This window comes from Cercospora beticola, chromosome 4 (genome assembly GCF_033473495.1).
Source record: "Cercospora beticola chromosome 4, complete sequence".
Taxonomy (NCBI): Eukaryota; Fungi; Ascomycota; class Dothideomycetes; order Mycosphaerellales; family Mycosphaerellaceae; genus Cercospora; species Cercospora beticola.
Window position 1 is genome coordinate 916,528 of NC_088938.1, and position 27,653 is coordinate 944,180.

Below are 27,653 nucleotides of genomic sequence, written 5' to 3' on the forward strand. Positions count from 1 at the left end.
CGCGGCTAGATCACTATCGAGCGCAAGCTCTGCGACGGAGGCTTCTTTGTCTGCAATTGTCGATATGCACACCGTGTGTAGTGGTTGAAATTGGAGCGACATAGCATCAAACGATTTGGTTAGCCGTAGACTATAGCTCTCGAAACCACATTGTTACTGCTTCAGCCACCCATCCTCTCTATGGCATCTCCACTGTGTCCACTATGGCGCAAATCTGCATTCAACGGCGAGAGCTACGATCGGCCAAGAAAAACAACCACAGTAGGGCGACATTCACCCTAGATGTCATCTGACATCACAAATTCGCAGCGTCCTCGGGTCACTGTAGGCCAAATGCGAACTCGCGAAGCTGACCACATGAAGAGCCTTCGCCGTGCTACGGACCTACGGTATCGACGTCAACAATACGACGAGGAGTACCGGCCCGGCACTGCGCACACACAAGAAAAGCACTGTGTGCTTGCATGACTGACCGCTGACTATTGCCGTAGCACATTGTTTCCATTCAAGGCTTGTCTCGAGGGCACTTCGGCACGAGGCCGTAGAATCCTGCCCCCCTGCAACAAGCCGATCGATATGACGATATTTTCCTCTCTTGGGTGCTTCCGACTAGCGAGACTTGCGAGGGTCGTGCATTGCAACTAGACAGGGTACACATCACCATCGTGGCAGGCGTGGTTCTGTGTGTGTGCTGGCCGCCGATAGCGTCCGCCACTATCTTCATAGGGTTCCTCTTTCTAGGAAACGGGATGGGCAAGCGGGTGATGGGTCCCTAGGAGTTCGAGACCGGGCGCTGCGTTCGTGTTTGGACCTTTGCGTGATCCTTTGTGCTTTCGCGCGAGGCAGATCCGAAACCTGTGAACTGAAACTGCCGTGGGCACTGGGCGGCGGATTTTCCCAGCACACACGCGCTAACCACGTTGCAAGCTCATCACGCTTGTCACTTGGATATCGGATCCGAAAAAGTCCTCATTGCGCCGAATATGAGGCGTGGGAATGGGAGCCGAACCATGATGAAGTGGTGTTCACTACCTGAACTTGTTTGGGACTTAGGACCGCATTCTTTCGTCAGCCATGGCTTTTTTGCTGGCCTGGTTCAATCAATGTCGCAGTTTCATGTGTCAATTGAGATGTCCCATGACGTCCTGCCATTGCCAGCAGAAGGATTCCATACAGATCGCTTTTTTTTCGTTTCTATTATGGAATCCTTGCCTTTCGGCTTGGCACTCGTCAATTCTCGGACCATAGCCAGAACAACCTTGCAAGACACAGCTGTCGTCGGACATGTCGCCGGTTCTGCCGCATCACGTATGCCGTGCCGAAAGGTCACATTGAGTGGAAGGATGGTATTCCTGCCACTGTGGCGCGGAATCCTTACCGCACAGAATCCACTTCTCTCGCTTCTTTCCCATGCTCACGCAGTCTAGCCACAGATGCTTCCTTCCGATCTTTCAATTGAGTATCTGATCCGAGCAAGCGAGGACCTCGAATCAGGAGACAACACATCTCTCCATACGGCCCAGACCACCAACTGCGGCGCTCGGTGTCTCGACGGACAGACTCATGAACTGGCTCCTGCTCTCCTGCAGATAGCATTGACGATCATATTCGCCTTTCGCCTCCGGACCCGAGTAAGAGGTCGACGAATCGCGGAAGGAGGAATCGTAATGCACGCCTCAAACTTGCAGTAGCAGATGAGAAAGAATCTTGCTTGCACAAAACTGCACAACTTGCGTGCTTTGGAGCTTCTCGTACAATATCCTAGCAGATCGACCTTTTCCGTCAAGGATATAAATTGGGACTTGGTGACAAGTTGCCCGGGACTGGAATCCTTTCTTTCGCTTATTCGATGCACGTACTCCTGCGGTATGCCGACTGGGTTTCTCTCCGAGGTTGATCTTCCTTCCTCCTTGTTTTGTTGATCAGTAATGTCCTTTTTGAGTTGGTGCTCCGAAGAGTGTTGTAGCGTTGTGGTGTTGCCTTGATCTCGTACGGTAGAGGATCTTGGAAGCCTTGGAGGGTTGGCCTCGGTGCCGTGAGATGTGGCGTGGTCGTTGATGACCAGTCGTTCATTGTTCGGAGATGATGGAAGGATTCGGGTTCTCGTTGAGGTGCGTGCGATTCCGATGCTTGAGGGCGTCCCTTCTGTCGCTCAATATCATTGCTGCTGTGCTTGTACATACGGTAATTCGGATCTGAACATCACCCGTTTCGGGAGCGGCGTTTGAGCTGAGCTGATGCTGATGTTGGCGTCCTGTCGAGCCCATGAACAATTGTGTGTGCTACAATCCCATCAAGGGACCCCACAGCAGCCGAAGGGGAACAGAAGCTATGCTCAGATATCGGAGTGATAGGTCTGAGATGTCTGCAGCTGAAGTGTCCAGTCATTCGTGGTGGATTGAGCTGTGTGCCAGTATCAAAGCCACATACGAGGATTCACATCGAAAACACTGCGTTCGATGGCAGAGACCACTCGATCCTGTCTTACAGAGTAGAACGAATGAATTGTTCTACTTATGGCTCTGCAATTTGTGATGTACAATGTTGGCGGCGTTGCTCGCCATCGTGTGAAACACGCTTCCCTCGTCATCTTCTGTTTGCTTGCACAATTTTCAGCCATCATGCGCCTCTTATGTTATCGCAGCCATTGTCGCTCACAAAATTTCATGTCTCTTGCTCTTCCACCAGATCTTCTATCGATCACCTGCAGCCCGACCCTTTGCTCCAGACACAAATTGTACTCGTCTTCGCATGCATTCGCTTCGAGACGCACACCCTGCGGAACCAGGGAGCGTCCTTGCGGACTTGCGAGGCTATGCAAGCACGTGTAAAGTTCAGCGTGTTTTGCAGCCTCAACGACGAAATGCCGGCTGTTTGGGACGCAGCGCGACATCGCGACGTTGCGCAGGCTCTCCATCACGAGCCTTAGCTTTTGCCTTGAGGAGGTCGATTGTCCTCAACTTAGGCGTGGGGAAGTCGATGACCTGGCCGGTAGCCGCAAGTTGCTGTCTCAATTTGTAGAAGGGAGCCTCCTCATCGTCCTCGTAGTTTTTGCGAAGCAGTGGGCCGCCGATCATCCAGAATACCTCTGTCGCTCGCGTCATTGCCACATTGCAGCGCTTGGGATCCTTCAGGAAGCCTGTCATTTGTCAGCAGGTAGCAGCAAGTGAGCACCAATTCCACTTACCCATTCGATCTCCGTGCTCCATTGAGCCATCAAAGAAAGCCATTGCAGCGGTATGGCCCTTTGATCCATCGACGGAGATAATGCGTGGATACCAGTCGTTGTCCAAACCTTGCTCCTCCTGCAGGCCATGCATACACTCAGTATACTTTGTTCTCTATATCAAGTTAGTGAGCTGCATACGTGCAGTGGTCGAAGACACTTACCGCATAAGCATAAGCCACGATCACGATCAGCTCTTTTGACGTGCGTTCGCGGAAGTGCTCTTGCAGCGCCGGAAAGACGGAAGCGAAGAAGACTTCAACATAGTCAAGCATCACGATCGATCTCCTCTCGTTGGACTCCAATGCTTCAGGACGGACCTCGAGGTAACATAGGCGAATTTTCTCTCCTAGTGTGGTTGGCTCAGGTTTGGACCACTTCCTGTGTGAGAGACTCTGCAGCAGAGCTTGACGAAATCCAAGTGGCAATGGCGAGTCCCTGCCTGGTGCTGTGCTTAGTTCGTTGTTGTAGAATTCAAGGCTTAAGAATCGGACAAGTTCAGAGTTCCGGGGCAAGTCAGCATACAGCTCAATGTTCTTGGTTGTAGAAGCTCACCATGAAACCCTGCTCCGTGAGCGTGGTAACCGGAAGGTCCAGCTTGATCAATCGCTCGAAGTCCGACATGCTTAAGCTCGCGGCAAAGGGGTTGCAAACAGGGATCTGGTTGATGCTCGTATTGATTGGCCCAAGAACGCTGTCCACTCGTTAGCATAGCGAAGAGGCAGGGACCTGAACAACTCACCGAACGTCGCCAGCAATCATGACTATGTCCGGACGCGACGCACAGGAAGTGATCACATTCCAGAGCTCCATGGCGCGACAAGAGTCAGCGTTGTCGATGAACACGCCGAAGGTCGAGATAGACACGCCAGACTCCCGCATGTATTTGCCCCAATAGCAAAGCTCTTTGCACTTCGCGTTGCAGGCTGTTGTGACCATGATGTCGGCCCTCTTGATAAGCTGCTTCTCGCATGCACTGAAAATCTTTTGGAGCTCGGATCTGGCCATCTTGCTGTGGTGAGGAAAGATACCCTCTCTGATCTGCACCATTAGCTCCAGCAGTCTTTGCCAGGCGTTGATCGGCTGCCCATAATCAATGCCATTCTGGTCCGGCAGGCGAATGGGTAAATTCAATTCGCCCTTCTCTGCCTCCACGGCGACAGCATTGCACAAGGTGTACTGGAAGGCTTTATCTCGCTGCTCTTCCCCAAGCAGCAGTGAGAAGATGAAGTTGTCAAGGCCGCCGGCGCTCCCGTCCTGATGGCCCTTCTTGTTGAAAGGAGCTTGCTGACCACTCGTCTCAAGCAGGCGTTTGCCGCGCGAAGACGATTGCACGATGTAAGCTATAATCGGCTCGCCATCAGGCCTCGTGGCATCGCCGATGATGAGATCGAGGTTGCTGGCCATACTCTCAACATGACCATTCTCTGCGGCGCTGATGATCGCCCTGCCCCCGAGCTTGACGAAGTAGACCGCACTGGCCAATAATAGTGGTGTCTTACCTGTGCCCGGGAATCCTGTGCACAGGACAATGCCATCCAACGCTTGGTGCAGACTGTCAATGACTCGTCGTTGCTGAAAATTCCATTGCTTCGCTTTCAGCAGCCACTGCCAAGCCGAAGCTTTTACATCGTCCTTCACCTCCACAGTGGCGATGACATCGACCGTTTTTACCGAGTCGAGGCCTTGTCCGAGCATGAAGGGGTGCCAGCGTGCATCGTAGTAAAGTGTGCTCGCCGTGTGGAGAACAGATTCGACCCAGAACCTATTCTCGTGGGGTATCAAGCTCACTGCTCGCCAGATCTTTGGTCTTGGGTCGTTTGGCTTGTGGAATGGGCCAGGAAAATCCGCGGGTGTGTGAGACGTAACTTTGAAGTATGCGTCAAATTTGAAATGACGATTGAGGCCCATCAAATCGCGCTCATGGCAGGCAGTAATCCATACGAGTTCTCTGCCTCCGTCGGAAAGCTTGATCCTGATTTCCAGATCATTCGGGATCTTGGGATGTCTCAGGACTTTTCGACCACTGGAGAGCACAATTGGGTTGCCGAACTTCATGGCGAGCACGACGTGGCCCTTCAGCTCGAACAGAGCAATGTCATGGTCGGCTCTTGCCCACAGTCGCAGCTCTCCCGAGCCCTCTTCGTTGGCTATCAACTCAGCGACTAGATGAGTTGCGCAAAAGTGTTCGACTGAGCTGAAAGTAGTGCCGCACTTCTGCATCAGCATCAGATTGGGACGGGTAGGCCTCGCGCTCAGGAACTCTTTCGCGTCCATATTCTGCCAGCCTTCCGGTAGAAAATCGTCCCACTCTCGGTGTCTGAGTGAAGGCAAAAGCGAACCACCGCTGCCGGCAAGTTTCGAAAGCAACTTCAGTGTCGGGCTTGTGTTGTCAGACGCCTCTTGAGCCTCTATTGCGATTGCAATGGTGAAAGTTCTGCCGGTGGTGCGCTGAATTCTGAGCATTTCAAACACCGACTCTTGCTCAGCGGTCAGAGGAGACGCGAAGCTGTCGATGGTGACACAGCCCTCCGACGTGGCTCCGTTGGCTTCGAAGCGTACGATGGTCAAAGCTTGCTCATCGTTATGCTGTTTGCCATCATCCGACTCGCTATCGTCCGACTCGCCATCGATCAATTCGCATGCAAAGTTACTAAGCTGCCTTCCGTCGCGATCATTGAATGGATATTCCAGAACCAGGGTCGGAAGGCGTGGCGTATCGGCCTGTCCGTCGTGTGAGAATTCAATCTCGATACGCACAGTGGGGGCTGAGTACTGCAGATACATTAGTGCTATATTCATAGGAGTAATGCCAGGCACCAAATCCTCACCAAAGTGTTGAATCGCATCGAGACTTGATAGCCATAGTCGGCATCGCGTGACGGCGGATATGCCGTCCATTGACCATCAGCTTTGATCAACATCTGGGCAGGAACGCGTGGCATCGTCTTGCCAGTAGCGTTGCGCAAGCGATCATTGTTAACTTCCTGGTCCTTCAAGAGGTACAATGTCTGCAGGCGGGTCGAGGAGGTGACTCTGCCTCCGGTGTCAAAGTCCGACACATTTGACGACAGGTGAGCAAGTAGCTTGTGTGGCACACTCGCCCGCTGGGGCGTCGGTGGAGGCGACGTGAGCATGGTGTCGACTGCGAGCGCCTTGAAGGTGGGTGTGTGCGCGACAAGTTGGCGTCAACGTCAGTGACGAAGTTGTGCGGAAAGTTTTGATGCCAAGCTGAAGCTGAAGGGCGCCTCGAGGCAGAGCGCGACTTCCTGCAGCTGCGGGTGTTAGCGCGCTTGCCGTGCAGAAATGTAAAGCTTTGACCGGTGAGGGCAACAATCAACACAATAAGTGAAGTGAGACCAGAGAAGGCCCTCAGATCACCTTGGAGAGCTGCTGGTGCCGATCAGCTCTTTGGAAGTGAGGTGGCCATTCGCTGTTTGCCATTCATACCGCGTTCTCTGCACGTCAAGAGGCCCACCCAGCGCCTGATGGCAACATTGAAATCCAGGGCCTCTTCCGTTGGACGGGCTCCTCATCTCCCTGGGGATTCTACTGGAGCGCCGACCAAGAAGTGCACATCCACAGCGGGACGATTAGAATGTCGGAGCGCTCGACTTGGTGGCGTGGGAGCATCGCCGCAGCTTCCGACCAAAGACGGCACAGAGCAACTATCTGCTTCGAAAAAGGTCGCCGTACAACTCAAGGACCATCAATATCCAAGCCGTTGTACTCAAGTGTCCATGAAATCCCTCGGCTCAGCAAATTCTCAACTCTTTCTGGTCGTGAAATTTGAAGTCTTGGCTACGCCATGGTCAAAGGCACTCGTAGATTATAAGACCACCAGGAAAGTGACGGATCGACCTCTGCGCAGTCTTTCCAGATCCATGAGAAGATTCTGCATGGGCCACCACGAACTGGCAATATCCAGTTATCGTGGGAATGCTGCCCAATGTCCGGAGCTGCCCTCGTCTTGGCTCATCTTCGAAGGCTCGCTCTCGAACGCTTATATATGCCACCTTGGAACGAAAGTTATGGAATGGCAAATTGTAGGCTGCCAGCAGCATTTTTCTACGCCCCTTCTGCGAGAGTAGCGACAAGTCGCCGGTGCGGGCTTCTTAACTTCTCCGGTGCTGGAAGCCATCACGATGTGCTTTCACTTGACCAACAGAAATATGCTCCAGGCAGTTTCCATGATGAGTGCAAGATGGACACCCGAAAGCAAGCGAGGAAAGGCGCAGTCGGTAAGAGCTGAAGTCGGGGAAGTTGCATTACTGGGACTGCCACAGCATTTCTGGTCACAGATCTCAGCTCAGGCCTTTCTTGCAAATGAACCAGAACGTGCCGTACATCCTCCGCACTGCGAAGGTGCCAATCTCAGGCTCAGGCGAAGGCGCCGACTTGTTTGTCAGAGTGTGCAGGAAATGGCGCGAGAACCAGAGCGATTCGCGTAGATCGATGCTTCCCGATGACTTGCCACAAAGACAGTAGGTGCGCATCCCAGAACTGCCGTCTTGCGTGGCCTTCCAACGCGTACCATCAGACGAAACAACATATGAAGCAGTGCTGCCCAGCGAGAAGTTACAGCTCAGCCTCAATGAAAGAAGACGGTCCCGGGACCTTTCGGTAGCCAAGATACTTCAAACCAGCACTTTTAATCAGGCCCTTCCATTGTACCTCGGTCCTTTCCAACGACGCATAATTGCACATCATATTAATATCGAGAGCAGCGGTCCTCGCATCCCAATCGGTAGCTCTCTCCGGCACGACACGATCGAAGAGCAGTAATCGACTGTACCCTGGTTTCATCGCATCTCGAACACGTGCCAGAATCTCCCGTGCTTTATTCTCCGCCCAGTCATGGATGATGGCATGCATGAAGTAAACCTTCGCGCCTTTGACGGGATTCGACTCGAAGAAGTTGTGCGGCATCAGCTCGATTTGAGGGTGTAGCTGCCCATCGGAATCTTTGAGGCCGTCGATGACTTCCTTCCGTTCTTGCAACACCACTTTCGCAGACGGCAACTTTCTTTCAATCGCCTTCGCAAAGTTACTCACGTCCCTTCCATTCCCTCCACCAATATCCACAAGAACCACCGACTCTCCATCCCACCCCTCCACCACCCTCTCAATCCCATACAGTTCCGTCCAAGCCACCGAGTCCTTCCTGACCGCCGCCAAAAACTGGTTGAACTTCCTCTGATGCTCCGGCCTCGTCTTCATCCAACTCCACCGATCCCCTTCGTAGTCCGGAACACCCTCAATCCACTTCCAAGGCGGTCTCTCCCCATCCTCAGGATTCTCATACCCAGTCTCTTTCAAATACTCCGGCAGCCTCTTCTCCTGCTGCATACCTGCCAGGTAATACACATCCAAACCTGTAACCACCCCTTCAGGATCCTTCAACGCTCGGCTAATCTCCGTTTCCAGATACGCATCCGCTTCCTCCGAACATTCATCAATAATATGCTCTTTGACCAAAACTCGAAGTAAACGTCGGAGAAGCACTGGGTCCGCACCAACTTTCTCCGCAAGTTGAGAGCTCGATTGCGGAGAAGAAGTGAGATGCGAGAATATGTTCAAGTCCTGCGCGACGCGAAGACTAGCGATGAAAGCAGGGTAAGTCCAAGCAACATCGTACATTCTTTCCCAAGGCTGTTCGAGACGCCGCACGAGAGCACGAGCTTCATTAAGCGCAACAATTCGAGAAGCTTCAGATTGGAAGGAAGTCTTGTCTAGTTTGCGGAGGGTTTCCAGATGGGTTGCCGAATCATCTTGTATATTGGAGGACATTGCTGTAGCTTCGTAACCCGACGATACGTTGACCTATTTTATCTCACGTAAATGTTGCTGCCAGGTCAGTTTTCTCTTTCCTCAATATCGAAGCTCAGGTGAAGTCAACGTGAAAGCGGCAGGGATGTCGGCGTGCTCGGCCAAAGCCGTAGTTTCTATGCAGCTATCTTCTCTAGCTTGAAGCGCTTGACACGTTGTCTGATGCCATTGGGCGTCTTCTCCAAATAGCGTAGCTTTGTATTTACAAATTCTTGTGATATGTATACAGGCCGCGAAGCAGCTTTTTGACTTGTGACATCGAGCTACGGGGTATTTCGAAAGGATGCCTTGCGGCTCTATGATTACTTCTTGTTGGATCGAGTCGGTTTTCGATTGAACCGCGTTTTTGGACAATCTCATCGGCTTTCCTGTCTCCCAACATACGGGAGTGTTTGCGGCGAGTTCGTCCTCCCATGCTTAGATGCATCAGCAGCGACATGACTCCATAGATGACTGACAGAGGTTCTGTGCATGACAGCAGATATACCAATTCGTCGTTGGAGCCAGGTGAGGCCTCGAGGCAGGACACTGCAAGGCAGTATCAAGCACTGTCTCAAAGTCCGATGGACACATTGCATCACGATTTCACGTCCTGGATGTTGAGACATTCCGTTCTGGAAAGGGGCGTCATTGGCGTCATTCCTGAAACAGCTGACTGTCGTACAGAGCGCCACGAAGCGGCAAGCTGCATCTGGTTCCGAGTGCTCAGAACATGTCCATTGCACAGGTATCCACAGCAGAGAGGAGAGTCCTGAACCGAACGGACTGATGTTCTGCCGGTGTTGCTTCTGCACAAGATATGCAAGGCCGGAGGTCCAGATCCTTTGCTCTCGCACGAGGCCAGGATCTCCAGTGCGAGTGGCGCTTGTCTGTGAGGTTTCCTCTATTTCAAATCTTCACGGCTGCAGGTCTGGGTACAGGCTTGTTGTGCGTAGCTCCAACAACCCGGTCACAATGGCCCAGGCCTCGCTCCTGCGCAATTGGCACTTACTCATCATGCGCTGCTCGGGCATGGGCAAAGGGCAGGCCATATCGTTAATAATAGGACTGCAGAAGAACTGTCTTTCCTTCTGCTCTTCCCCCATGCTGGGCTGACACCGGCTTGCCTCCCGCTGGCCGCTGTACGAGAGATGCACCACAACTCATGGCCCCTGTCCGTCGCGAGTGGATGTATTTGACCGGTTTTTCCGTATGGTCGAACCTCCAATTCTATTGTATGGCCACAACGGCGAGGCGGTGAACTTGCAGAACGGCGCATCCAGCTGACAAGCATGTATTCGGATTCGGCCTCCAGACGTGTGATTTGATAGCGCAGCACATTGGCCCCACAGTGCATGGAGTATCAATGCCGTCAATTGCGCGCATCGCCAAGCAGTGCCGCCATGTTGGCGACCGTGGCAGATGGTCGAGCGGGGGGCAAGGCAAGTCCCGAGATGTACGAGATGTTTAAGGTCTCATGCGCTGCAGAGTGTTTATCGTCTTCGATGACTGGACGGTGCTTGTCTCTCTGTCCAGGTGGGGATTCCAAGGTCCTGTCTCTGTCTTGAAAGGAAGCGATGCAGCCGGTCACGCGATCAGGCACCGCGGGTCCTCGTCGCATGCAGCAGAGAGCGGAGACAGCTCTTGAGCACAGCACTGCTTTGGTATCACAATTGAACCTAGCCTCTGCAGCTGGCGGAAGTGAAGTTGGTGGATGCTCTTCATGGTCATGGAGGACTTGTTGTCGGATCTTGAATGGCCGGGCTAAGACTCCCGTCTACGGAACCATTTCCCAAGCTCTTAAGGTCGTCAGAAAACCCATGCTCGTCCAGATTCATTGTGCGAAATATACCACTCATATTGCTTATCCCTGTAGCCCAGGCATCTGTCGGCCGTGTCGCTCGATACTCGACGAATTCGCGAATGGTGCGGATAGTAGCTGGATACCCCTCGTCGTTGGGCAGCCACCAATGCGACACGTCCTCGGACCATGTGTCGCTCATACGTTTGCGAAAGGTCTCAGGGTAGATGTATCTGGCTCAGAGTTAGCCTAATCGGGGCCCCCTGATCTTCGTCCAACATACCCGAGCTGCTCAATGCGTGCAAACTTTCTCTGACACCATCTTGTGTGTCGCTCGTCCTTGGGCAGAAAGAGACTCATGATACCGAGGCTTGCTTGACACCCCAGGATCGCGTTTTGTCCGCCCTCCTGATTGTATTGAATCGCATCGAACAACTTGCACTTCCTCATCGCAATCTGTGTCAGCTCAGGGGAGGGCGATTGTCCCATGGCCATGCCCAACTGGTATTTCAACATGAGGTCGATGGCCAGGTGGTCTATGAGAACAAAGTTCATGGTTGCCAGCTCTCCGGCGTATAGGAACCGTGGATCTCGGAAGCCAAAAAGATCTTCTTCCCCAGGTGGCAGAGCTTCTGGGAAGGCAGTGACAAAACATGAAGGATCGGTGAACGCGGTCTCGATTGTATGCCCAAACTCTGCAAACTCCTTGGACAGTGTTTCAATTCCTGCGACAAAAGCTTCGTCGCTTATGGTGCCCTTCGCCTTGCCAGCGAAAAGGATCGTCACGTCCGTTGCCAGAAGCCGCGTCGTTGCAAAGTACGATTCGAATCGAGCGCCGAGATCTTTCGGTTTGTCCCTCGTCTGTCGTTTGTAGAAGTCTGCAGAAGCAGCGAACCATTGACGGTCGAGGATGGTCTCTCCACCGGAGAGCATCCCTGCGAAGAGGTCGAAGCGAATATACCAGGTGATGATTTTGCGTCGTGTCTCGTCCTGTAAGATCGTTTGAGGGGTGAAGAGATCGGTGAGAATCTGATAAGCTGCCTTCTGGTGACCGAGTAGGTTGACCCAGTCTCCTAAGAACTCCTAAAGATGTGTTAGCCGACAGGGACCTGCCATCCACCATGCGGTTCCATACCTCGATCGTCGCGAGCTGAAGGATCGTCAGCAAGGTTGCAATGCTGTGCCTTTGCTTCTTGAGCGATTGCTGCAGGAACGCTATGGACTTGTTGTAATAGGACAGGAACGCCGAAATGTCGCTGTCGTTTTGCGCAACGGCGTGGTGATAGGCTGCGAATGCCACGATGGCATAGAGCAGGGCTGCGCTTCCGTCGTTCATAGCAATCTCCAGGAAGGTGGTCTTCAGGAAGTCTCCCCCGTCGTATTTGAAAGCATAGTGGTGGTGCGTCATGTGTTGCTGGTGGAACTGAAGGTAGTACTTCACATCCTTGGGTAGCGCATTCCACCGTGCATTCTGCGAGATGCTGCTGCTCCTGATTGACTGTCGCGAAGACGTCCGGGGCGCGTGCGGCCGTGCGCCGTGGACGCTGGCGTCTGCTGCTGGGGATGTGTTCTGCTCCGGTCGCGTGCTGGGTGTATCTGACGGTTTGCGCTCCGACGACGAGTCGTCATGGTTGAGATCGTCCTCGTCCACATCTGGGATGGCCGACAGAGGTTCGTGTTCATCGCCGTCGAAATCGCTACCTGATGGGCTGGAGCCGTTGGGGGACCCTTTCCGTCGGCTGCCTTTTGACCTTGCGGTGGAAGGTGCGCTAACTGCGTCACCCGGGTAAGTACATTCGCGCTTGCCCTTTCGACACCCTAGATATTTGGTCAACTGCATGCTTCTGCACCACTATGGGAGTTCGTACTGTCGCAAATCGGATGGCTCTCGTCGCACTTTCGTCGTCCGTCAGTACTTGGGCCGTCAACGCATGTTGCTACACCTCACCTTCACTCTCCGCTGTCTGCAGGTGTAGCACCCGCTCCTGGTCCGCCTGTGCTTGACATGCTCCGCTCCCTGTGGCTGACGCCGCCGTGACCGCGCAGGCGCCTGTGGGGGAAGCATCGTTCTCCCAGCGTCTTCGAAATCGGAGTACGAGCCTATGCTTTCCATCGACATGTTCTGCACCTGGTGGAGTCTTGGCGTCTGTTGATATGCATCCGCTGGTATGTTGGGTGTCGGAGGGAAGCCATGAGGGTAGTACATGTGCGGTGGGTAATGACCATGGCCGTCCATGACGAGGTTTAGTCGTCCCTGTCCGGGACGCAGTGGCAATGTTCACAAGCAAGAGATAGACTTCGTCGAGTACCGAGTGGCCGTGGTGTAGAGTTGTATAGCGTGCCTGGGGGCGGCGGGTAAGGTTTCAGAAGGTCTGTATGCTTAATGTGCCCAGTGTCTGCAGGATGCTGATGGCCGTTTGAAGTTCCGGCAAAGGCGTCAGCCGCCCCGTATGGTCGAAAACTGGCAGGGCCGTGGCGGCAGGCTTTGATCACAACGTGGTGATAACGTGGTGATCTGCAGCGCTGAGGAGCCGCCAGTGGCTCGGTCACGAGGGCGCGGAACAATGGACAGACACGGCACAGCGTCGTCTGCTGGATGGGTCGCGGACGGTATAGCGACCTTGTTCATATGTCTAGATCGATGGACATGATCAACACGTGCAGCACGGCAGACTCCGTGAGCAGCGACAGTGGCCCCTTTGGCAGAACAGCAGATCCACATGTTCGCTCGTGGGCAATAAGGAAGCTTGCTTGATACAAGGGCCAGGCGGGGCGGTACTCAATCGGACGTTCTTCCTTTTCGAACTGCACGGCGAGTGATCGACACCGGGAGTCGCTGTTAGTCTGTGCGCATGGGTGGTAGGGATGTGTGCCACTACGTGCAGACCAACGAGCAGCCGCAAGTCTGGGCGGTCAAGCAGGCTGGCTGGCGCTGCGTGCTGCGAGTGAACGAAGCTTCTCGCGCGCCGCGCCTCAGTCTGCACAAGCACTGCGGACAGGCCATGGTGAGACGGCGGGCGCGCATCCTTCGGAGCATTTGGCCTGCCCTGCCCGCGCTGGTGGTGATGAGTGAGCGCGCCGACGTGGTACTCCATGTTTCATGCCCGGCGCAGCATCCTTCCCGTGCGCGCGCCTCTGCTGCTGCTGATGATGATGAGATGGAGCGCAGAAAAGTCTGCCGCCGCCGCCACCACCGCCGTGGCCTGCGCAGGTCTGCGCGCGCGAGGGCTCCACCACCCGCACGCCCGCAGCGTCGACGAGCGCGCGCTAGAACTACACTTGACAGCTCCAGCGCCCAGCGGAAGGCGTGGACAGGGGCCCAACGTGCAGCAGCTCGGCGGCCCACTGCGCTCCGGAAGCCGATCGTCAGGCCAGTAACGCGCTGCCTACGAACGCTTTTGGGCGTCAAGAGGGCACTCGAGGCTCTGATGATGATGCCAACCCGGCGTCTTCCGTCGCGGCCAAGCACGTTAGGGTTGGATGGCGAGGGCCAAAGTCTATGGCCTATTCTCTCGCCGTAAAACGCCTCGCAGGTGCGTCGCGGCGTGGAAAAGCTCGACGCCACCTCCGCCTCGCACGCCGGGGCAGCCACTCAAACGCCCCTACTACTGCGAGGCAATATGTTAACCTTCAAAGCGGCATATCGCTCGTCTGACGACCACGACGGTGAGACGCCGTTGCGCCTGAGCCTGCGAACAGAACAGCCATCATCGTCAGCTAGCGCACTGCTGCTCTGGTACATGGCTGTCTGCGACGGAGCGACACATTCGCCGGTATCGTGCGACTGTCGCGACCATGTCGGCCGAAGACATACTCCAGAGATCGACAGTCCGTAGTTGCTGGCTTGCGCATGCTCCTACAGTACCATGACCATCTCGGTGCCGAGTCATCTTCGATCTGCTTCGTGCTGCAAGACGATGATCGCCATGGGCTATGGCAAGGCATTTTCGCCGGCTGACTCGGCGTGCAAGACTCTGCCATGTTCGTCGCTGCATGTGTCTACGGTGCCAACGCAAGCGGCGGCGCACGGAGCGAACACAGGCTGCAGAAGAGACAGAGCCATGGCGGAGCGCCCGCAGGCCCGGGAGCCGAGACAGAGTTAGAGTTTACATTTGCCATGATGCCCACGTGGGAGAGGCGCCATGTCCCTGCGCCAATGGGTGATATCGTGGGTCTCATGCTGCCTGCTGTGCGATGCTGTGCCTTGCGACAGGGACTGGGGGCCATGAATGCGAAAGGCACGACAGCCAAAATAGCCATCCGAGCAGACCAGTCATGACCTCGTAGCACCGACAAAGTCAATGCAAAAGACACGGCTATGTGATTACCAGATGCACGATAGCGCACGCTGACAACAGGCTGTATTGTGGCATGCACCTCTGCGAAGCTCCGGCGCAACGCAATCGCAGCTGCCAAAGCGTATTTTGTTCTGCTGTTGATCGCACACGTTGACGACGATGCAATATCGAAAGCCCGTCGCACCATAGGGGCCCCATAGGCTCTTGCATGATCGGCGGCCTGCTCTCATCGGATCCTTGTCTCACATGGTTTGGGCCCGCTGTTGTTGGCTCCGTTTCAGCGCACGGACGCATGTCGATCTCACAGAGCTAGCATTCTTCGTCCCTTCCTTTGCCTTTCTCGATGTCTGCTTGCGAATGCGAAATGCCTGACACGCACGGCAAGGCAAAGATCGTCAGCTTCACACATGCCGAAATCAGATTCCAGCCACGGACTCTCGCGCTGCGACTCCCCGCCAACGTCACCAGGGCCCTGTCCACCAGTGATGAGACAGGAGTGCATTGGCTTCTCCACCACTGCTCCAGCCAGAATGCCTAGCCATCGCAGTATACGACACTTACGACTATCGATGTACACGGCTTATACCGCGCAGCCTAGGTGCGGTATAACGTCAGTTGAGCGAGCCACGCGTGGCTAGATCGACGTCAATAGTCTGTTCAACGTTTCAGGATGTGGCTCGACACTGCCAGCATGCCCAATTCACGCCAAGTTCCTGCGCAAAACCTGCTCGAAGACCGACAACAGGTGGCGGAGCTTCCTTTCAACTGCACCAGATCGACGGCGGTCGTGGACATGGCAAACGTGAATGCGCCAACAATAGTTCCGACAAGGTCCTGCAATTCGCACTTGTTGATCTCCAGGTCCTGCACCCTCGATCCCAGATTTGTCCCAAAACAGCAATACCTCCGGTGGCTAGAAATTCTGGGTTTCGCGAACCAAAACCGCCAAACCGTGGCCTGGCACGCCTGGTCGCCATCACACGCCCTTCGGCACTCCTCTCGCCTCACGAACGTCTGCTTGGCATGGTTCCCCGGATGAAGTTGGATGATGCCGAGACCGTGCCTCTCGATCCCGGTGTCTAAGAGACATCGAATGCGCAAAGGAGACACGAAGCGTCTGAATGACTTCTACTGCCGGAGTCTCATGCTGATGCAGGCGCAATTCGGGCTCCGGACTTTGTGCGGCCCTCTGTGCTGTGATTCATTGAGCGGGCATGGCGTATCAGACTACAGCGTGTGACGCACGGCCTGATAAACATTCAGGCTGATAGGAGAACGCCATTTCACCTAGGACTTCTCCAATACGAACGAGACTAGCCTTGGCACAACCTTCGACGTTCACGCTCGATACGCAAAACAAAAATATCCAGTGCAGGCAAATCACGTACAATACGAGCCGGCGGGCTCACTGCTCTTCGATCAGACAGGCACTCGATTCGCGCTGCCTGTCTGTCTGTCATTTGTTCCCACCTTGTTGGGCTACCTAGTATCATTGGCGGCACGCTTCACATAGAGCAGGCGCCAGGATGTCTCGGGTCTGACGCCAGCGCGGTAAGCAACGCATGCCATGTCGTTCATTGCGGGCCATTCACACACAATTCGGATCATTTCGAGGGCCGTGCCGGCTACTTCGTAACTTGGCCTTCCCTTTCGGGTTGACGGGACGCAATTGGTGCTTGCTCATGTTCCGGACCCGAATGCGTGGCAGGGGCCGCAGTGACGAGAAATGAGGATGGTGCCTCAGCACTCAATCTCATTCGGTGGACTTGCATCGATCCTGGTCGAACACCTCCGGATTAGCTGGACACCCTGAATGTATAGTCCGCCCTGATAGAGAGCCTCGGAGATGTGATCCTGACGCAAGAATGCTCTCCATGTCGACAACGGAGCATTTGGTGAGCTTTCCTTCGGTAAGGACGGCACGCTGATGCTTGTAGGTTGAAGGCACGCCAAGTCTGATACTGGCTGTGATCCTAAACTAGCAAGGTACTATTGATGAACAGCGACGCATTATCCAATGTGCTTTCCCCCGAAGGGCGGTGTCCTTCAGTTTCCGAATCACGATCATCAAGCAAGGGTGCACTCTAGCTCCATTGCTAGCTTGATGGACAGCAATATCCGATTTGACCTCGTTCCTTCATTTCGGCCAGCATTACCAACGAGCGCACCGCCGCCAGAGTCCAGACAGCTTCCAAGAGAGACCTGACGTCGAAGTGGATGCTTCTCGTCTAGCGTGACGTGCATATCCTTTTCTTACCCGCAATAGCGAAGTATTGCCATGCCCGAAGTCTAACCTAAGGATCGTACTGACTAGATCCTAGCATTTGGATATGCATACCCGCGAGCCCGCAGACCATGAACGGCTGGATGGTATTCTAGGCCTTCTGGGCCGACGACCTAAAAGATAGACCTTGCTTACGGCCGGTATCTGGAATGGCTCTGAAGCTCATGTCGACGCCACACGCCACAAGTCATACCGAAGGATGCTTTCGTTCAGTATGCTCTCCCGACTGACTCGGGTTTGCTCGCATTTGAGACAGTCTCACAAATTCGACGTCACAACTGACACCTATCACGCCTCCGCGTCCTACTAGAGGGTACATGTTAAGGTGTCCCAATTCTCGGCACAACTAGATGTGGCGACCAAAAGGAGCCTCAGTACTCCCCTGACGCAGAGGGTACGAGCAATGGCCTGATGTGTCGTCAGCTCGTGATCAAGCTGGGGCACAGACGCGTCGCCGCACATCAATTCTCCTGGACAGCAATATACGCTTGTCTGTGAGTCCTACGTGAGCCGCCACCACAAGCAGACAGCCGGCAGAGACATTATCCGGCAGGGGCATCGTTATGTTCTCTCCAAGCCCAAGAGTAGTGAGTACGTAGGCTGTTGGAAATCCATCAGACAGATCGCTCGAGGACCAATCGTGCTGAAAGACATATGCCAACGGACGGCAATGTAGGTCGATCATATCCGTCATGTAGTACCGCACAGGATTTTACACTGGTGCCTTTTCACAGGCTGCGCTGGATTCAGCGACTTTGTGTGCAGCTTCGATACACGACCTGTAGAGCAGTGCAACACGCGCACAGCTGCGTCTCAGGAATTTCTGTGACGCGCTCACGTGACTGACCCCACACTCGCACCTTCCACAATTCGACAACGCCGCTTCACGTGTTGAACTTTTTGAACAGTCCACATCACCACACACAACATGGCCGCCGCAGTACAAAACCCGCCGCGAGGCACCGACTGGGCCGACGACGACGATGCGCCCGATCTCAGCAACGCCATTCCCGCCCCACAAATCACCAAGAACAAGGACGGCACCGAAACAGTCATCACATTCTTCATCAACGAGGAGGGCAAGAAGGTCAAGCGCACACAAAGAATTCGCCGCAGCGTCGTAAAGAAGCGAGAAAACCCTCGTGTCGCGGAGCGCAGAGCATGGCCCAAGATGGGCATCGAGGCTGGTCGCGCAGCGGGCCCGCATCCGGATACTACGACACTTGGCGAGAACATCATTTTCCGACCGCAGGTGGGCTTCAAGGCCGGTGGTGCGCAAGAGAAGGCTCCTGAGGAGGATAAGAAGGCAGAGGCGTTGAAGAAGATGCAGATCAAATGTCGTATTTGTTCGGGAGATCACTTTACGACAAAGTGTCCGTTCAAGGACACCATGGCGCCGACGGGAGAGGATGCTGCGCCGGCGGACATGGATGCTATTACGGGAGAAGATAAGGGAGGCTTGGGTGCTGGTGGAAGCAGTTATGTGCCGCCGCATCTGCGTAAGGGTGCCGCCGGTGCTGGTGGCGGTGAGAGAATGGGTGGCAAGTTCGAGAGGGACGATCTTGCTACGTTGCGTGTCACAAACGTGAGTTTACGAAGGGTCCTTTTCCTGCATCTGGCGCATACTGACATGTTTCACAGGTCTCAGAATTCGCAGAAGAAGGCGATCTGCGCGAGATGTTCGAGCGTTACGGCCGCGTCACTCGTGTCTTCTTGGCTAAGGACCGTGAAACAGGCAGAGCAAAGGGCTTTGCGTTCGTCAGTTACGCAGACCGATCAGATGCTGCACGTGCTTGCGAGAAGATGGATGGTTTCGGTTACGGGCATTTGATCTTGCGTGTCGAATTCGCGAAGAAGAGCACTACTTAGAGAGCAGCTGGAAAGCTACGAAAATTCTGCATGTACTACGGTATGGGTCGCATCGCCTGGAGTCGCGGTGCATCGCGAAGAAGCGGATAGATGAAATGCAAGATCTGATCGCCTTCGTACTACCTTCTACATTCAGGATTGTCCTGCTAATTCTTCATGCACCCAGTGGAATCGCTGCGTCAACCTTCATCTCCGGCAACATTCCCAACTTGGCGAATTCTTCGAATGTCTCGAAGAATGCCTCCAGAATGTCCACATATCCTGTAAACCCAGCTCTCCGCACTTTATCCTGTCCGATAACACCATATCTCAAATAACAATAATCTCCCAGAAAGGTCTTATCTATCTCCTCTTCACTTCCGAAAGGATCATGCGTTAATCTCCCTCCACTCTGCTCCTGAATCTCCTTCCACGCCTGATGATTCTCCGGCTTCCTCGCCCAGTCCGCAAGCGAAAATTCGAGAGGCGTCTCAAGAGGAGGACCATATCCCAACGGCGAATCTTTGCCTCCTGCCAGTTGCATTTTCCTAGGGAAGGAGCGTTCAGAGTCTGTTTTAGGGAGATTCACGCCTTTGGAGACGGAGTACCAGCGAGCGAGTTCGTGGAAAAGATGGTCGAAGGAGAGAAGAGAGCCGTCTGTGGCGTTGAAGGCTTGGTTTGCGTTTTGGGGCTCTAGGACGGCCCATTCGGAGAGGTAGCCTGTCATGCGAGCGGTGGACATTGCTTGCGCGAATTGCCAGGCTTCCCAGTCGCCGCCGAATTCTGGAACACGGTTGGTCAGTATCATGAATTGTTTGGGAATTAAGGGTGTCAATGATGGCTGCTGAAGCATGACTGGTGTGTACAGCTCGCGAAGTGCTGCTTTGATAGGTCTGCTCTCCATCATTGGCCACAAGCTTCAAATCTAGCCGGATGCAGATCGAGTGGCCTAGGATGCGCCGTAAAGATAAAGTGCAAGTGCAAATGCCCAAGTCCTTGCACTGTAGCTCTGATTGTGTTGGAAAGCGTACTCACCTAGGGGCTCTCCTTTATGAGCCTGCACGGCAGCGTAGACGCCAAACGGATAAGCTGTGTTCATCCAGGTCTGTGTCACGCTACCAATGATTGGAAATGGCCGAACAATATTCCAGCCTGTCTCTGGATGCTCCTCACAATATTGCTCAAGCAGACGACCTTGTTCATAGTAGAACTGATTGGCTTGCAAATGCTTGGGAGCTGGATCGGATTCGCGGACTGGGTTGCGCACACGGCCGATGTGTCTGTCGTTCTGGTCAGGAAAGTTACATGGTCTGGCCGAGAATATCCACAACTCACACTCCATAGTGTTTGCCTCCTGTCTGTAGTAGGATCCTCTTGGGGTGAATGTCTGCCTTTGGCAGGGCTTGAAGGAGGTTGTTGATCAGGGGAACATTCAGATCACACAGCTTCTGCGAGACCTTTGCATCCATGGCATTCTCATTTTCAGCAGTCATGTACGAATAGAAGAAGATGTAGTCTGGCTTGACATGGGCATCTTTTAGGCTTTGGGCTACCTCTTCAGCATCGCCTTGCAGATTGACAGAGACGTGTTTGGTTCGTTGCCTCTGGTCTTCCGTCAGAAGTGCGACCATCTTCTCCGGCAGGGGCGAGCGAGACAGGATATAGATCGTACTCCATCGCTCCGGTGAGTCCAGCAGGGCACGAAGAGCATGAAAGCCTGAGATCCCACTGCCGCCGCATATCAGTGCTGTGAGGCCTTTGATGGAGGGGTCGAAGGTTGGAAGGTTGCGGTATATGCCGCTGTTGCGAAGAGGGTAGTTTGCAGACGACATGATTGATACGACAAGAGATTGATGTTGCAGTCTGAAGGAGGCGGCGATGGGATCTTTGCTTCACTCAAACGTGCAATTTCATAAAGTGCTTTTATGCACTTCGCGAGGTCTTTCCCAGGACACGCAGTTTGGATTTCACGTCATGTTGCTGCAGTATAGTGGAAACTTACATGCACACCATTGTGTTGTTGCGTCGCGGGATGCGCCACCACCGACCTGCAAATTGCGCAGATGCCGCAAGCAAACGCTGCCAGGCTGATCCGAGCTCCAGCACGTTAGAAACTTCGACATCACCGAACTTCGTGATAGGTTGTGCACCGTCAGTGACTTATGCTAAGCCCATTGTGGTGGCCTGAAGTCGCCAGGAGGTGGGGCCTTGTGGGACAAACCGCCGCTTCAAGATACAGTAGAGTGGACTTGTCTGGGGACCATTGGCACTCGAGCTTACCAAGCCGATCTGAAAGCCTATTCCCGAATGTCCGTAGGCTCGGCGCCTTGTCTTCGGATGGAAACGTACGTATCGGAGTGACTCGTTGACTTGGGCAGAAGCTGTCGAGGAGAATCGTAGTGGTACAGATCGTGAAGCCGAGAGTACAGATCAATGTATCATCCGCTCTCAAGTACTTTCTTGGCATTATCCACAACTTTCTTGAGCTCAGCGGTAGCCTTTTCGACGACTTTCTCCATCATTGTGCCGGCCTTCTTCAAATCGTCGGGCCTGGCAGACTTTCCCAGTTGCATCGCTCGAAGCTTTTTTTGCTGCTTGCCGCGAGCGTCTCTGACACTCGTGCTCGCCTTGTCCCCTGCCTTGCCTGCTTCATCGATGACTGCTTTTCGAGATTCTGCTGTAGGAGGAGGGATGTTGAGGACTAAGAGAAGCGGGTTCTGTCCAGTAGGATCGGGTTGTGGTGTAAGCGACAGTGAGGATGACTGAATGGCGGAGGAAACAGGTTTAACATGCTGCGATTGAAGTTAGTACTTTCCATCAATGTCCTTCATTTCTCCACCCACATCCTTCTCGCCAACCAGGATCTGCACAGTGCGGCCTTTGGGAATGACCTGGGCGACGTCGTTGAGTTTGACGGTCTGGTTGCTCTGCTTGTCCGGCTGCACACGTAGATTCTCTACAACTTCAGGGTTGAAACGGCCACCAGCTCTTAGTTTCGACAGGTCCGTCTTCAGCCTCTCCAGAGCATTCGATATATCCTTCTCCAGATCGGTGAAGTCGTACGGGTCCTCGGCCGCGGCGTCGCCCTTTCCCTTGGTTTCGGCCTTCTTCTCTTCTCGGGCAGCCTTACCTCCTTTCTTGCACAGCGATGCTGATGACGAGAATGATTTGATACCACCCTGAGTGGCTGTAGACTGTATCAAACGTGTCGCTGGACGGTATGCGACTCGGGTGCTCCTGTGTCTCGTCAGCATGTGCTCGTGATCGCTCTTGGGTGTTCATCCTACATTGTCCTTTTCTGCACCATTCCTGCCGTTCTTCTAATCAGAGGCGCAAGGCATTCGCCGACGAGTACTCCACAATATCGACACATGATTGCTGTTGATTGCGGAGGTTCAATGAGGAGAAGTGACGAGAAGTGAGCTTCGTGGTCAGGCTGGAGACGGCAGTGCCACGACTTTTGTCACCAAAGGGGAGATGCTTGAAAGCTTCAGGTCGTTCCGCCCAGCTGCGCTTCACGACATCGTTTCTTCAAAAGTATAGCAAGATGGCCTGCATAGTACATGCTCGACTATCACGGCTTCGCAGGAGTGGAATATGGGTATCCTGAATTTGGCCTTCACGCATGTCATCTCAAGTCAAGTGTTGCTGGCTCTCAGCAAATAGCTTGTGTCATGCTTCTGGGGTCTCGGGGAGTTTCTTGGAGACCACATTCATTCAATCGTAATATACACAGAGGCGATCGATTCGAATCGAATCATAGAACGATCCAAGCGAACAGAGGTGTACGAACGTGTCCCAACACCTCATGTTCGCTTTAAGCCTGTCATGTGAAAGCGGGCAAGTGGAGCCGCGCATTGCCGGCAGGCGCACGCGACACGTGCCTGAAGCGACGATTCGCGATCAACCTCAACTTCCTTTCTTAAATTCAAACATCACACATCGACAATCTACGACCAGCAAACACTCTCCGCCTTGCCGCAATATTTCAAACGTCCAGCCGCACCTTTCGCGACCACCGATCATTCACCTTCGCGCGCCCAACCTCACCACCGGACTCGCCAGTCCGCTCCAAAATGGCATCACAGCTGGACGCCAAAGAGCTGCAGCAAATCGGCAGGCAGATTCTCAAGGCCGCCGAATCAGGAGACCCAGCCAGTACCGTGCTCGACCTGCTCAAACCGCTCGAGAACTTTCGCGCAACCGAAGACCTGCTCCGGCAATCGAAAATCGGAATTGCTATAACAAAGCTTCGACAGAACAAGGATCCGAAGGTGGCAGAAACTGCTTCGAAGCTGGTAAATAGATGGAAGCAAGAGGTCAACGCAAAGAAGAAGAAGGCGGGAAGTGATAGTCCAGCACCTCCAAGCAGGAACGGCCTGGGTGCAAGCGCAACAGGCAGCCCTGCACCTCAGGTGAAGTCGGAAGTCAAGGGCGAGCAGCGCAAGAGCACAGTCGAACCCGCCAAACGCAATACCCAGACAGATCGCATCGACTACAACGTCACGGGCGACAAGACTCGCGATGGGTGCTTGAAGCTCATGTACGATGGGATTGCGTTCATGTCAGAAGAATCGCCGGATGCGATTTTCAGCGTGGCTAGGAGAGTCGAGGTTGCTGCATTCGAGCACTTCAAGAACGAGACGAACAACGACTACAAGCAGAAGATGCGATCGCTGTTCCAGAATCTGAAGTTCAAGGACAATCAACTGCTGAGAAGAGATGTGTTTACTCAGAAGATTGAGCCCAAGCGTTTCGTGACAATGACAAGCGAGGAGCTGAAGAGTGAGGATCGCCGGAAGGAAGATGAGGCTTTGGAGAAGGAGAACATGAGCAAGGCGATGACTGCTCAAGAGGCGAAGGCCATCTCGACAACGTACGTATTCCTTCTTCCGTTTGCTGACCCTTGGGACATTCTACAACAACCCTGCGCTCTTGTCAGTTCCACGCTGGCAGGCAGCGCAGGGTTGCTTTGCGTCTGAGAGACTTTGGCTGACTAAGCATATAGCATGACTTGCGGCCGCTGCAAGGAGAGCAAGGTTTCCTACTCTCAGGCTCAGACACGTTCCGCTGATGAACCGCTCACGACTTTCTGCGAGTGTACGGTCTGTGGGCACAGGTGGAAGTGTAAGTTCACACTCAGGTCCATTGATCGAACAATGATGCTAATTGGTCGGTACAACAGTCTCGTAAAGCAGCCGGACGAGCCAAGGCCACGAGCAAAGATTTTTGACTGGTGGCATTGATTGCTCTGCTTGGAACGACAGAGCATGTGGGAGCAGCTCGCACAAATTGGACTGAGGCATTCTCGCTGCAGTATGCCACTCTTTCAGCATGGGCAGCTCGGTAAGCAGTACGACCCAGATCAGATATCATAATGTCATGGGAAGGCCCGAGTTGCAATACCGCTGCACTTGACCACATGCGAAGTCACCACGTTCGACTTCAGCTGGCAGGTCAGTTGACACGGCCAACAGAACGGCGAGCAGAAAAACAGCTATTGCCTTTGAAGTTCTAAAGTAGCATAGCGTATGGACTCTCATCGACCACGACTGCAATTCTCAACTTCTGTGACAGCTGTCACGCCCGACTGCTGAACAGCTTCGAAGAGTGCGATATCTCCATCTATTGCGATACACTCGTATGCCTTCTGGTCTGCTGAGCTGCTACATCAGCAACCAGTTTGAGCCCTTGGACGCTGCTGGGCAGGTGTCGCATGTGTAGACGCGATGTGCGGCCAGTGGACTAGGGAATTGTTGCCATGTGCGGCACAATGGACACTTCCTTGATGACTTCGTCCATGTCGGCGGAGCCGGCATGGCAATTCGCTTTGCAACGTCGACCGCAAAGCTGCCGACTTCCTCCATAGTCTGGACCAGTGGCTTGCCGTCCTCATTACGCAACCACTCCTTGTGCTCGGCGACCTGAGAGCAGATTGCTTCGCGTATCTCTGAAGTGGCGGCTGGCGCATCGTAAGCGAGTTCAGCAGCGTTCGCTATGATAGCAGGACGACAAATTGGTTGAAACATCTTGAAGGTGCTAGTGGCCTCCTCGTGAAGATGCTTCATGTTGTATTTGTCGGCAAGAATCGCCATGTGCACGAGAAAGTCGAGCGTTTCGTCTTTACCAACTGGTACACAGAGGCCAAAAGTATACATGTATTCCACGAGAACCGCGATGTGAATCGGTTCATGGTCTGCGGTGAGGTCAATTTTCCTCTCGTGAGACTCCTGCAATATGGTGAGTAATGTTCGGGGCGTTTCGGTGCAAGCGTTCCGTGTACCTTGAAGCCACCAGTACACGCCTTGAACAACACGTCCGAGTGCAATGCGAGGACAAGTCGGTGGACCTCAAACTCTTGTTCACCACAGACGATCACGAAGTCGGTCAGATCATCTTTGCCGAAGAAGTCCTCTAGTCTGTTGCAGAAGTGCTGTTGCACCGTGCCGTTGGCCATTTGAATGGTATGTGTGCGGATGAATGTACTGTGGAGGTTGAGGTCAGGAAGGTCTTGGAGTAGCCTAGAAGTGACGGGTCGCGTTTCAAGCTTCGGAAAGCGACAGCAGTCCACGGTAGGTGCGAGTGAAGCTCAGATGGCAGTCACGACCAACCTGCAGCAAACAGACGTGCGGCACTCTTAACCACTCGCACTTCAGTCCCAGTGTTCATAGACACGAAAAGTGTTCACTTACACTATCGCCATCTTGCACTCCTCCAAGATGAGCGACTTCGGTTCCGAAGTTCGTATGGATGCCATACATGATGTTCTTCGAAAGTGAGCCAACACTCCGCCCAACAGAAATGAGCGATGGAAAATCTAATACTTACAGGATCCTCGATACGGGTGCACATTCCGACTTCGTTCTAGCTGTTGGCGAAAAAGAGTGGAAAGTGCACAAGATCGTGCTAATGATGCACTCCGATATGCTGTACAAAATGAGCACCAACGAACGTTTTGTTGTCAGTCTTTTCCTCACAGTCGGAACGTGAACTTTCGCTAACAGTTGCCGCAGGAAAGCCAGTCCGGTCGCGCAGTGCTCAAAGAGGTTGAGGTCGACCAGATCGGCGCTCTGGTGGAATTCATGTACCACGGCCGATACTGCGGCCCAGGAGGCAGGGAAGGAATAGTGGAATACACAAAGTTCCATCTGAGCATGATTGCTTTGGCAGACAGGGTGAGTCCGGTGTTCTTCGTACGGAGTTGATGCTGACATGGATAGTACATGATGCCTACGCTCAGGGCGTTCGCACTTGCTGTCATCAGTTGTGAGATCGTCAAAAGCAATGTCATCGAAAGGGCAAGACAACTTTACAACAACCCCGAGACTCCGCTAGAAATTCGTCGCGAGATCGTGCGGCTCATCTCGCACAATCTGGACGAGTTGCATGGGGAGCGCCTTGATGCGCTCCTGGATGAGATGCCGCATCTGGCTATCAACGTCCTCAAGGCTCACAGTCGGTGGAAATGCCTCCCAGGGTACTAAGAATCTTGCGCGGACTGGCTTTGCTGACACTCTTTTTCAGGCGGCTGGGACTGGTATTTGCGCTTCAGGCAGGGTTGACGCAGGATAGCCATCGAAGCAGGAGGGTCTTTGGGCAGAGCTTCATTCCTTGTACATATCTCCGCAAATTGAGGGAACCAGCTGAGGAACAATTAGGCTTGGCTGAGCGATGTGCACCAACATGTCGTTGGATAGCCACACCAAACGTTCCGTGAGCGGTATTGGAGTGCTTGACTACAAGTAAGGCGGAGGCGGCGTTGGCAGACATTCAGGAAGCAGGCCTGGCGATTTCGAATTAGCACGTTTGTTGCCAATGCTTGCGTAAAGATCGAGGTGCCAGCATAATGTTTGCCTTCCGTTCAAGGTATGATTGAATCATTGCAGTGTGAAGTCTTCCTGGATCGCCGAAATCGGACGTGACAGGTCTTTGCGAGTGCTGTAAACTGCTACTGTATCAGCCCAACGAGAGCGCCCGGTTCTGCCACGCGAGTCCACGCCCTGATCGCATCGTGGACAATCTTGAACAGCACGCCATGCGTGGACTTGGGAGTGAAGGTGGGTAGACCGTGATCTCGAAGCAGAAGTGGCTCGCGTTCCTGCGTCGACCGTGTTCCTGCATCAATATTCTCCGAAAATGCTCCAATGTGCATCGTACCCGCCCTCACCTGCAGCAGCTTAGACCCAGCCAAATCGACTGAACACGAGTCCTCTCGCCATGGAATAGCACACCAGCAGCCATGACAGTGGCAAACTGCTCCTGCCGTCCTCTTGCCACACACGGCGTCAGCCTTCAGCCCCAGGCTGACTGGGTGCGGTGGTGTGAGGGAAGAGGTCGCGGCGTGCTTGTTCAACAAGCTCTTCTCGAACGTCCAAAATTAGAGTGGCG

General features: G+C 53.8%; 10 protein-coding genes across 10 annotated transcripts; 3 read left to right on the forward strand and 7 right to left on the reverse strand.

Moving 5' to 3' along the window:
* Positions 1-2,852: 2,852 nt before the first annotated feature.
* RHO25_005998 (uncharacterized protein) lies at positions 2,853-3,501 on the reverse strand (the record flags this gene model as incomplete). Its single annotated transcript, XM_023596859.2, has 3 exons — positions 2,853-3,139; positions 3,188-3,341; positions 3,391-3,501. The coding sequence occupies 3 exons, from the start codon at positions 3,499-3,501 to the stop codon at positions 2,853-2,855; spliced, it is 552 nt and encodes a 183-aa protein (XP_023452646.1).
* A 253-nt stretch (positions 3,502-3,754) lies between these two features.
* RHO25_005999 (uncharacterized protein) lies at positions 3,755-6,363 on the reverse strand (the record flags this gene model as incomplete). Its single annotated transcript, XM_023596860.1, has 3 exons — positions 3,755-3,920; positions 3,969-6,001; positions 6,058-6,363. 3 exons carry the CDS (start codon positions 6,361-6,363, stop codon positions 3,755-3,757), a joined length of 2,505 nt encoding a protein of 834 aa, XP_023452126.1.
* Positions 6,364-7,804: 1,441 nt separating this feature from the next.
* Positions 7,805-9,016, reverse strand: RHO25_006000 (uncharacterized protein; the record flags this gene model as incomplete). Its single annotated transcript, XM_023596861.1, has 1 exon — positions 7,805-9,016. The coding sequence occupies one exon, from the start codon at positions 9,014-9,016 to the stop codon at positions 7,805-7,807; it is 1,212 nt and encodes a 403-aa protein (XP_023452147.1).
* Positions 9,017-10,761: 1,745 nt separating this feature from the next.
* On the reverse strand, positions 10,762-13,071 carry RHO25_006001 (uncharacterized protein; the record flags this gene model as incomplete). Its single annotated transcript, XM_065602727.1, has 5 exons — positions 10,762-11,068; positions 11,119-11,918; positions 11,971-12,653; positions 12,704-12,731; positions 12,784-13,071. 5 exons carry the CDS (start codon positions 13,069-13,071, stop codon positions 10,762-10,764), a joined length of 2,106 nt encoding a protein of 701 aa, XP_065458799.1.
* Positions 13,072-18,345: 5,274 nt separating this feature from the next.
* On the forward strand, positions 18,346-19,286 carry TIF35 (translation initiation factor eIF3 subunit g; the record flags this gene model as incomplete). The annotated part of the gene is made up of 2 exons (XM_023596863.2): positions 18,346-19,002; positions 19,059-19,286. 2 exons carry the CDS (start codon positions 18,346-18,348, stop codon positions 19,284-19,286), a joined length of 885 nt encoding a protein of 294 aa, XP_023451897.1.
* Positions 19,287-19,440: 154 nt separating this feature from the next.
* On the reverse strand, positions 19,441-21,097 carry RHO25_006003 (uncharacterized protein; the record flags this gene model as incomplete). Its single annotated transcript, XM_023596864.1, has 3 exons — positions 19,441-20,048; positions 20,301-20,545; positions 20,601-21,097. The coding sequence occupies 3 exons, from the start codon at positions 21,095-21,097 to the stop codon at positions 19,441-19,443; spliced, it is 1,350 nt and encodes a 449-aa protein (XP_023451900.1).
* A 606-nt stretch (positions 21,098-21,703) lies between these two features.
* RHO25_006004 (uncharacterized protein) lies at positions 21,704-22,638 on the reverse strand (the record flags this gene model as incomplete). Its single annotated transcript, XM_023596865.2, has 3 exons — positions 21,704-22,057; positions 22,109-22,502; positions 22,553-22,638. The coding sequence occupies 3 exons, from the start codon at positions 22,636-22,638 to the stop codon at positions 21,704-21,706; spliced, it is 834 nt and encodes a 277-aa protein (XP_023451887.1).
* Positions 22,639-23,341: 703 nt separating this feature from the next.
* On the forward strand, positions 23,342-24,458 carry RHO25_006005 (uncharacterized protein; the record flags this gene model as incomplete). Its single annotated transcript, XM_023596866.2, has 3 exons — positions 23,342-24,141; positions 24,274-24,392; positions 24,451-24,458. The coding sequence occupies 3 exons, from the start codon at positions 23,342-23,344 to the stop codon at positions 24,456-24,458; spliced, it is 927 nt and encodes a 308-aa protein (XP_023451890.1).
* A 473-nt stretch (positions 24,459-24,931) lies between these two features.
* On the reverse strand, positions 24,932-25,722 carry RHO25_006006 (uncharacterized protein; the record flags this gene model as incomplete). The annotated part of the gene is made up of 2 exons (XM_065602728.1): positions 24,932-25,495; positions 25,549-25,722. 2 exons carry the CDS (start codon positions 25,720-25,722, stop codon positions 24,932-24,934), a joined length of 738 nt encoding a protein of 245 aa, XP_065458800.1.
* A 262-nt stretch (positions 25,723-25,984) lies between these two features.
* Positions 25,985-26,749, forward strand: RHO25_006007 (uncharacterized protein; the record flags this gene model as incomplete). Its single annotated transcript, XM_023596867.1, has 4 exons — positions 25,985-26,040; positions 26,096-26,225; positions 26,279-26,440; positions 26,486-26,749. The coding sequence occupies 4 exons, from the start codon at positions 25,985-25,987 to the stop codon at positions 26,747-26,749; spliced, it is 612 nt and encodes a 203-aa protein (XP_023451903.1).
* Positions 26,750-27,653: the final 904 nt, after the last annotated feature.